General features: G+C 46.6%; 1 protein-coding gene across 2 annotated transcripts in view; it reads left to right on the top strand.

Annotated features, from left to right (window-relative positions):
- The first annotated feature begins 3,088 nt into the window (after positions 1–3,088).
- The window catches only part of LOC141074034 (uncharacterized), a 28,959-nt gene continuing 21,914 nt past the window's right edge, over positions 3,089–10,133 (top strand). The window contains exons 1-6 of one of the 2 annotated variants that reach the window (XM_073561551.1): positions 3,089–3,281; positions 3,451–3,600; positions 3,730–3,909; positions 3,992–4,115; positions 4,199–4,296; positions 4,495–4,585. In XM_073561551.1, coding sequence (XP_073417652.1) covers positions 3,228–3,281; positions 3,451–3,600; positions 3,730–3,909; positions 3,992–4,115; positions 4,199–4,296; positions 4,495–4,585 — 697 coding nt within the window. In that variant the 5' untranslated portion in view covers positions 3,089–3,227. Of the gene's footprint in view, positions 3,601–3,729; positions 3,910–3,991; positions 4,116–4,198; positions 4,297–4,494; positions 4,586–10,133 lie in introns of both variants that reach the window. The other variant, XM_073561550.1, reaches the window with a different exon arrangement.

The raw sequence follows: 10,133 nt of genomic DNA, 5'->3' as shown, positions 1-10,133 counted from the left end.
TTTACCCCCACATGTGGGGTATCAGCGTACTCAGGACAAATTGCACAATAAATTTTAGGGTCCTGTTACCCTTGGGAAAATAAAAATTGGGGTGAAAAGATCATTTTTGTGGAAAAAATATGATTTTTTAATTGCACCGCTGTACGTTATAAACTTCTGTAAAGCCCTTGTGGGTTCAAAGTTCTCACCGCATATCAAGATAAGTTCCTTGGGGGTCTAGTTTCCAAAATGGGGTCACTTGTAGGAGGTTTCCACTGTTTAGGTACATCAGGGACTCTCCAAACGTGACATGGCGTCCGATCTGAATTCCAGCCAATTTTGCATTGAAAAAGTCAAACGGCACTCCTTCCATTCTGAGCTCTGCCATGCGCCGAAACAGTCGTTCCCCCCCACATATAAGGTTTCAGCGCACTCAGGACAAATTGCACAATAACTTTTACAGTCCAATTTCTCCTGTTACCCTTGGTAAAATAAAAAAAATTGAACCTGAAGTTTTTTTTTGTGAAAAAAAGTTAGATGGGTTTTTTTTTTAAATATTCAAAAAAATTCCTGTGACGCACTTAAAGGGTTAATAAACTTCTTGAATGTGGTTTTGAGCACCTTAAGGGGTGCAGTTTTTAGAATGGTGTCACTTTTGGGTATTTTCTATCATATAGACCCCTCAAAGTGGCTTCAAATGTGATGTGGTCCTAAAAATAAAATGGTGTTGTAAAAATGAGAAATCACTGGTCAACTTTTAACCCTTATAACTTCCTAACAAAAAAAAAATTTTGGTTCCAAAATTGTGCTGATGTAAAGTAAACATGTGGGAAATATTAGTTATCAAGTTTTTTGTGTGCCGTATCTCTGTGATTTAAGGGCATAAAAACTCAAAGTTGGAAAATTGCGAAGTTTTCAAAATTTTTGCCAAATTTCCATTTTTCTCACAAATAAACGCAAGTTATTTGAATGAAATTTTACCACTAACATGAAGTACAATATGTCACGAGAAAACAATGTCAGAATCACCGGGATCCATGGAAGCGTTCCAGAGTTATGACCTCATAAAGGGACAGTGGTCAGAATTGTAAAAATTGGCCCAGTCATGAACGTGCAAACCACCCTTGGTGGTGAAGGGGTTAATCTGTAAGACCTGTAGCCACCATCTTTTAGCCACATTTAAAAAGCCATCCTGTAAGATTCCAGCCGCTTGCAAACTTAAGAAAATAATCATTCTCCTTCTCGTAAGCTAATCGGCAGCGTCCAGTCGGATGAGTGTCTATGGTCCCTGCTTAGCACCTCCTCTGACCCCACAATTGCCATCCTCCTGCCTTTACTGACGTGGCTGACGCCTCCTATGTCATCCAGTCTGTTGCGCTGCGCAGCTCCTGTTCCCTCCTGTGCAGGTGCGAGAGCTGGACAGACAGTGGATGACACAGGAGACGTCAGCCATGTCAATCAAGGCAGGAGAGACGGTGAATCAGGCCCATAGTGAGCAACAAAAACCGCTGTGCACATGATGCTGAAAATTCAGCGCGGAAACACAGCGGTTTATTTTCCACAGCATGTCAATTCTTTGTGCGGATTCCGCAGCGGTTTTACACCTATTCCATTATAGAGAAAACCAAAAACAAAACACAAAACAAATATCCTGGAATAAAAAAGTAAAAAAATATATTGCAAAAATTGCATGAAGGTAGTAATAATAGTAATAATAAGGGTATTTAGTTAACATAATTTTGATCAAAATAATGTAGAAGCCATCCCGCCACGTCACGGCAACCCTTGTGGGACAGTCCTAACTCTTGTATTTAAAACCTTTCCACTTGTCAAGTGACGTAAATGTGAACAAGGACAGAGGGACTGAACCACCAGTAATAGTGTAGGCCAGACAGGATGGATTTTCCATCTCAGAAGCAGGGCGGTCACACCCTTATATGCACAGAATGCGCAATGAAACAAATGAGAAACTGGGTCTGAGCAGAAAAAGTAAATTAATGTGCATGCAAATTGTAATTGCATATGAACACATGACCTTTACACAGAGAAAACCAAAAGCAAAACACAAAACAAATATCCTGGAATAAAAAAGTAAAAAAATATATTGCAAAAATTGCATGAAGGTAGTAATAATAGTAATAATAAGGGTATTTAGTTAACATAATTTTGATCAAAATAATGTAGAAGCCATCCCGCCACGTCACGGCAACCCTTGTGGGACAGTCCTAACTCTTGTATTTAAAACCTTTACCTATTCCATTATAGGAATCTGCAGGTGTAAAAACGCAGAGCAAATCCGCACTAAATCCGCAGGAACCTGCAGGTAAAACACAGGTCGTCTTACCTGCGGATTCTGCAGAATCCATGCAGAAAAATCCACAATGGAATAAGCAACGTGTGCACATACCCTTAGTCTCTGTCCAGCTTGCAGGATAAACAAGACATAAAAGTTTAAAGGGGTTGTCCACTACATTAAATTAACCCCCAAAGTATCCCCCCAGGCCCCTAATGAATTTTGTAAATACCTCATGTTGCCTATACTGCCTGTGAGTGGCGTTATCGCTGGCCGCTCACAGGCAGCACGTAACCCAGCGCTGATGTCACAAGTGAGGCGTGACTCAGTGCTGGGTCCCCGCAGTGGCTGCTGGGTTGTGGGCGGGGTTACCCCCGGGGTCACACCCAGCATCCACTGCGCGCTTTCTCAATGAATGGGCGCTTGGTGGATGCCGGGTGTGAAGCGGGGTGATAATCGCTCCCACAGCCTGGCAGCCAGCGCGGAAGGAGGAAGATGGACCCCCGGCTGCTGCCAGCACTTGTCGGGACGTCAGCGGAAGCAAGAGCCGGCTGCAGCCAGGGGTCATGTGCTGCCTGTGAGCGGCCAGCGATAGCGACGCTCACAGGCAGTATAGGCAACATGAGGTATTTACAAAATTCATTAGGGGCGCCAGGGGGATACATTGGGGGGTTAATTTAAAGTAGTGGACAACCCCTTTAAGAACCTTCATTGCTTTATATATCTGTATGTATATATTCGACCAACAGATTAGACATATCAAATAGTAAATGACATGTGCCAAGACACTCATCAGTCCTCATGTTGTGTCCAGTGTGTCCCTGGTCCTCAGTGCTGCTCCTAGCCTCCTTGGCTGTCAGGCTCCTTCCAGACAGAAGCAGAAGAGTGCAGACAGTGAGCTCAGCTCACAGTCAGAGGCAGAGCAAGCCCCGCTGCGTCCAGGCTTTTGGGGCTGATGACTTCTCTGCAGCAGGGAGCTTTGAAGGAGAGCGCGCTCATCCTGGATTGGGTGGGTAACCTTCCTTCCCCCTCTCCTCCACAAACTGCAGAAGAGTGGTTACATGACTCACTCCCTGCACTCTGATACATGTGAAGTACAAACGCCAGCCCTGACAGTAGCTCCAGGTGGGCCCGCTCTCAAGCACAGTGTTACATCGCATCATCTTCTTCTCATTCAGGTCTCTACAATATCGGATCCTCTCAGTGAAGATCTTCTACAAAAGAAAATATTCTTGATTTACCCATCAAGGATGGGTATGGACAGAGACAAGATGGCGGAGAGAATGTTACACCTCACCCTAGAGATCCTCTTCCGTCTCACTGGAGAGGTGAGAGATTCTGATGACGTCACATTCTATCATTCTTATCTATGGGAATAACATATGGACAGAACTGGAGAGGTGAGGACTCTGGAAATGTCTGTAGTGAGATTTATTAATGTGTCTCTCCATAACCAGGATTACACAGTGGTGAAGAAGACCTCTAGTGATCGCTGTCAGGACCCTGTGTCTGAGGGATCTGGAAGACCCCTGAGCCCAATCACGGGGCCTCCACCTCACCCCCTAATCCGTGAGGATATCAATGACCAGAAGATCCTAGAACTCATCTACAAGATGTTTGAGCTGCTGACTGGAGAGGTGACACTGCTGGGAATGCCTGGACATTATACAGAAACACTATGAAGGGATCGGGGGATGACGGTATCATTGTATGTGTCAGGTTCCTATAAGGTGTCAGGAGGTCGCTGTCTATTTCTCCATGGAGGAGTGGGAGTATTTAGAAGGACACAGCGATCTGTACAAGAACGTCATAATGGAGGTTCCCCAGCGCCTCACATCTCCAGGTAATAGACAGGACTAAATACACACGGCCTATAATTATCTGTATGTAGAGAATGAATTCAGTCCCTGTATGTGTTTCCTCCAGATCTATCCAGTAAGAGGACAACACCAGAGAGATGTCCCCGTCCTCTTCTTCCACAGGACTGTAAACAAGAGGATCCCAGTGCTCCTCAGGATCATCAGGTAGATGGAGAGAAGGTGTCAGGAGATCTCCCCTATGATGTGTAGACGGCTGTGAAGGTCTTGTGCTCAGTCTTGTTTTATCCACCAGTGTTATATGTTTTATACTTGTGTAATGAGAACGGTGGAGATGGCAGGATTAGAGCTGATCATAGATGGGACTTCTCCATCTGTCGGTGACTTTTACAATATTTGTTTCAGGGTGAAGATCTGACCCATATTAATACTACAGAGACATATGTAAGAGATGATGAGCGGTGTAAAGAGGAGATTCCCACATATGACTACCCAGGTGAGTAGTAACCACTGAATGTAGAGAAGTCACAGATTCCTCTCAGTCACCGGCTGTGGTTGCTTTATCGGTGGTGTAGTCCGGCCGTATTACCATGATCACCATTTTGCCTCTAGTACCACAACATTCTCCTCCACCCAAAACTGTTCATTGATTTTGGACATTGAAATCCCTTTTCTATAGAACTTACAACCTGGTAGATCCACCTACCCCCTGGGATTAGGAGACGCTGACTGTTCCCTGCCCAGATCTGTAACTAAATCCAAATGACAGCGTACGTAGAATGTGCTGACAAGATAGAAAATCACTTGTAGAAAAATCTTATGCTGGGCCTGTAAGAGAAAGCGGAGGGTAATGATGCTGTTGGCTTCCTAGATCCCTGAGATCTTATCGGATGAATCTTCTCTCCCTTCTGTGCTGCTGAATGTCTCATGGTCCCTACAAGACCAGGTCCAGTCTTTCTGGCCAAACATCTCTTTTATGATCCACAACAGTAAATGTGCAGTGAGGCCAAGTGTGAATTTCTGTACAATAACAGCAGAGTTTCCCTTTATCCTGACTTTCCAATTTGTATTAAAACTACCGTATTTTTCGGACTATAAGACACACTTTTATCCTTCAAAAATGTGGAGGAAAATGGGGGTTGCGTCTTATAGTCCGGATGTACCGGCTCTGGCTTTGGTGTGGAGGTGAGGGAACTGCATCAGCGGAGCAGCGGGTCACAGGAGGCTGGAGCCGGTGACTGCGGCTAAATCTTGTTCCCGCTGCTAAAGAGAAATGAATATTCACTGCATTACACGCCCATGGGCTTGGAGGGCAATGAATATTCATTTCTCTTTAATAATAGTATCTTGAGATGATTAGCCCCTAACCCCGGTCCTGGTATGCATGGCCCCATCCTTATAATTGGCCCCCACCCCCGTCCCCATCCTGGTATGCATGGTCCCATCAGAAAACATTAAAAAACAAATCATTACACTTACTTACCCCGCGCTCCCTCGCAGCGTCCTGCTCCGGTGCCAGCAACTGCTATATGCTTGTAAGCAGCGCATGGCAGGGACGTGCACGCAAAGGGCAGTGAGTATTCATTGCTCTTCAGTAGCGCGCAGTGTCAGCCACCGGCTTCCTGCTGCTACCGGCGGTCACGTGTGCCGCTACTTAAGAGAAATGAATATTCATGAATGCTCACTGTTCTCAGCGCTGCTTACAAGCAAATAGCAGATGCTGGCACCAGAGGTAAGCGTAATGGTTTGGTTTTTTTTTAATGTTTTGTGATGGGCCATGCACACCAGGATAGGAATGGGGGTGGGGGCTTCTTATAAGGATGGGGCCCTACATACCAGGACGAAATAAGTCACTGAATACCAGGACGAGATGGGGTCCATGCATACCAGGATAAGGTTGGGGCCATGCTTTCCAGGATAGGGATGATGGGGCCATGCATACCAGGATAGCGATGAGGTGCCATGCATACTAGGATGAGATGGGGCCCTGCATACCAGGATGAGATGGGGCCATGCCTACTAGGACAAGATGGGGACCCTGCATACCAGGATTGGGATGGGACCATGCATACTAGAACGAGATGGGGACCCTGCATACAAGGATAGGGATGGGACCATGCATACTAGAACGAGATGGGGACCCTGCATACAAGGATAGGGATGGGACCATGCATACCAGGACAAGATGGGAGCTCTGCATACCAGGATAGGGATGGGATCATGCATACCAGGACAAGATGGGGACCCTGCATACCAGGATTGGGATGAGGCCATGCATACCAGGATAGAGATGAGTGGGCCATGTGTATCAGAATGGGTATGAGGGGACCATATATACCAGGATAGGGGATATTAAGTACAGAATTGACCACATTTTTTGCTTCAATTTTTTTTCCTAATTTCATTCTCTAAAACCTAGGTGCGTCTTATGGTCCAATAAATACAGTAATTTCAAGGAGGATTGTGATAATCTCCAGGACAAACATTCCACCTGTGCCATGATAGATCTCTAAGCTGTGTGTGGCTGATGGCTGTAATATACATTTATTCCCGCCTGCAGGAGATGTGTTGGCTCCAGCCCTGGTGTCATAGATTTACTAAACGTCATGAATTCCAATATGTTTTCCATCCTAAGGAATTCAGATAACTGCACAATCTCTCCTGAAATGGGGGCGCTAATACTTTCTCTACTCCTCCGGTCAGGACTCATAGTGGCTGCAATGGTCCACCATAAATGAGTGCAACTCGTTTAGTGTTCTCCCCTTGTACATACGTTGTTGGGGATGTAACATATTTTTTTATTCTGTGTCTTTTTTTTATAACCTGTTCATTCTGTATGATAGTTTGATTGTGGTGGGATCGGCCTTCCTGCCTAATGTGAGTCTGTAACTCCCTGATAGTCTTGAAAAAAATCTCTCCATTGCCTCTTCCAAATGCCTAAGATCTAAATTTAAAGGGATCCTGTCAGCCGGATTGTGCACAGTAACCTACAGACACTGTCAGGTCAGCGTCGTTATACTGATTACAGTGATACCTGGTGATGAAATCCGTCTTGTGGTTTATGTTTAATCTGTATTTGTAGTCTTCAGTTAATGAGATTCTCGTGCTCTGGGGCGGGGCTGTGGGCGGAGCTTTATATGATGGTCTGTTTACATATGCATCTGTATTGGCTTATGACAGGTCGCTGACCCCTCACTGACCTGCCCACATTATTACATAATGCATATAATAGTGTTGATATTATTGGTGATTATGCCTATAATATTGTGGCTATTGTGAGGCTTAGAAAAAAGAAATTACAAATGACACTGGCGGCGCCTGGCCAGTAGCATCTATCTCTTACTTATAGATGGTACTGCGCAGGCGCCACCATCGCCGGTGACATTTTTCTGGATGTAATTTTTTATGTAAAATAGGGGGCAGGTCACTGAAGGGTCAGTGTCATAAGCCAATACAGATGAATATGTACGCAGAACACCACATAAGGCCCCGCCCACAGCCCAACCCACAGCCACTCCCACAATCCCACCCCGAAGCACAAGAATCTCATTAACTGAAAACTACAAATACAGATTAAACAATAACCAGCCCGCAGCTGCCCAGAAAACCCAGAAATTCCGACACTTTGCCCGGCTCTTCCTACTTACCCTGTGTTTTGTTTTATCTCTAATAAAAGACTTTATTCTGGCTGTGATTTATTTACCATATATCTATAGGATTAGTAATGGATAGGTGTCTTACTCTCCATTACTAAGCCGTGGGCTTGATGTCACCTGACAATACAACCCCACAAATATGAAGCCCACTTGCCATCACTACAGGGCAAGTGGGAAGAGCCGGGCAAAGCACCAGAATAGGCGCATTTAATAGATTTTCCTTTTCTGGGCAGCTGCAGGCTGCTATTTTTAGGCTGGGGGGTCAATATCTATGGCCCCTTACAAGCCTGAGAATACTAGCCCCCAGTTGTCAGCTTTAGCAAGGCTGGTTGTCAAAAATGGAGGGGAACTCACGCCGTTTTTTTAAATTATTTAATTAATTAAAAAAACTGTTTGGACCCCTCTATTCTTGAAAACCAGCCTTGCCAAAGCTGACAGATGAGGGTTGCAGCCCCCAGTTGTGAGTTTTTCCGGACTGGTTATAGAAAATAAAAGGGAACGCACGCCGTTTTTTCATTCCTTTATTTAGTTATAGCGCAGGCGGCGGGTGAGGAATACTCCCATCATCTGCTCCTGCTGTCATTGTTCTTAGCATCAGGTGTAGGTTGATGGGAGTAATAGTCATCATTCTTACTTTAATATAACTATCATTATTCTCCCCGCCGGCAGAGCAGGGGAGAATGATGTGAGCGTCTTCAGCACCCGCTGCCGGGGAACAGCGCTTACTGTAGCGCTTCTTCCCTGTCGGCCGTCCTTGTGGTACTGATGCTGCACTAGGGCGGCACACGGTTGTCACACATGTGCCACAAGTATTACACACATGGACATCTCCGGTACCGGAAATATCAGGACGTGTGAAACCGTCCTTATACACAGTTCTCTTTAAATGCCTAATATTTCTTCTTGAAACTCATCTGACAGAAAATATTGGAGCTTAGGATAGTATAGATTGTGAAGTCTCCGAGACCCATACTCTAATTACACCAGAGAGGTTTCACCACTAGTTACTCATTTAGTACTGATGGAGACTGTGGAGTTTGATCATTTCAGTAGTTCCTAATCAGGCCCCATTATTAACCCCTTCCTGCCATCCGACGTACTATCCCGTCCACGGTACCCGGGCCCGTATGACCGGGGACGGGATAGTACGTCGGGCCCTTTAATGCGATACCGCGACTAAAGTCGCGGTGATCGCATTAAAATTCCGACGCCATCTCACCTTAGAAAAGATGGCGTCGGCATCCCGGGCTGCGATCCCGCCCCCCCGGCATCCAGAGCGCTGTGATTGGCTGTTCAATTCTGAACAGCCAATCGCAGCGTTTCTCATTGTTTCAGCCAATCAGCTTGGCTGAAACAATGATGTCCTAGGCGGGGATCGAGTACCGATGTACTCGATCCTAGAGCCGGTGCCTGGCAACGCCAGGCACCGGCAAAAAGCACCCGGATTGGCGCGATCGCCGATCTGATCGATCGCGCCAATCGCAGTGCACAGCGGCGCTATATCGCCGCTGTGCCCTGCCAGTACCGGCCAGGATCGGTGCTATATTAGCACCGATCATGCTGGAGCCTGATGCAGGCCCAGTAGGGCCTGCAGGAGTTGGCTGGCGCGATCGATTAGATCGGCGATCGCGCCAACCACAGGGCACAGCTGCGGTCACCATGTGACCGCTCTGTGCCCTGCTGGTGACCTGGGCATGACCTGCCTAGTAATCGGAGCTGTGAGCTCCGATTCTAGGCAGTTGCCATGGTCACCAGGCAGATCAGGGATTGGTGGGATCGATGTAATCATTCGATCCCACCAATGACAGGTCACAGCAGCGATGTGACCGCTCTGTGACCTGCCCCCTGACCTGCCTCTGACCTGTCTGACCTGTCTGCAGGGGTCCTCACTCTAGCTGAGGATTCCTGCAGAGAAGTCGGACGCAGCAAGAGCTCCTGTGCTGGGTATTGTGGTGCCACAGCTTGTAGCATCACAATCCCTGCAGAAGAAAGAAGAAGAAGAAGAAAGAAAACTACAATTGTAAGTGTTAATTGATCCCTGATCCCCTGCCCAATCTATCTTCACCCCCCCAATCTATCTTCATCCCCCCATCCCCCCTCCACCCCCCCTCTTACCCCCCTTTTACCCCCCTCCACCCCACTTTTGCGTCACCTCCGTGCGCAGCCGGCGAGCGTTGATCGGTGACGCAGTTCACCGATCAACACTCGCGCTCGCTTTTTTTTCCTTAGCCCCCTTTGCGCCACTTCCGTTCACACATTCCGCAGCCGCAAAAGTTGGATAAGTGACACACGTCACTTATCCAAGCTTGTGCCTGCCGTTTTTCATTTTTTTCACCCCCCTTTGTGCCACCTAACTACAACCCTAACTGTTGATCCCTGCCCAATCTA

This window comes from Dendrobates tinctorius, unplaced genomic scaffold (assembly GCF_039654945.1).
Source record: "Dendrobates tinctorius isolate UK_male_01 unplaced genomic scaffold, ASM3965494v1 ptg000322l, whole genome shotgun sequence".
Taxonomy (NCBI): Eukaryota; Metazoa; Chordata; class Amphibia; order Anura; family Dendrobatidae; genus Dendrobates; species Dendrobates tinctorius.
The sequence above is the reverse complement of the archived record's forward strand: the minus strand, read 5'-3'. Positions and strand labels throughout refer to the sequence as shown.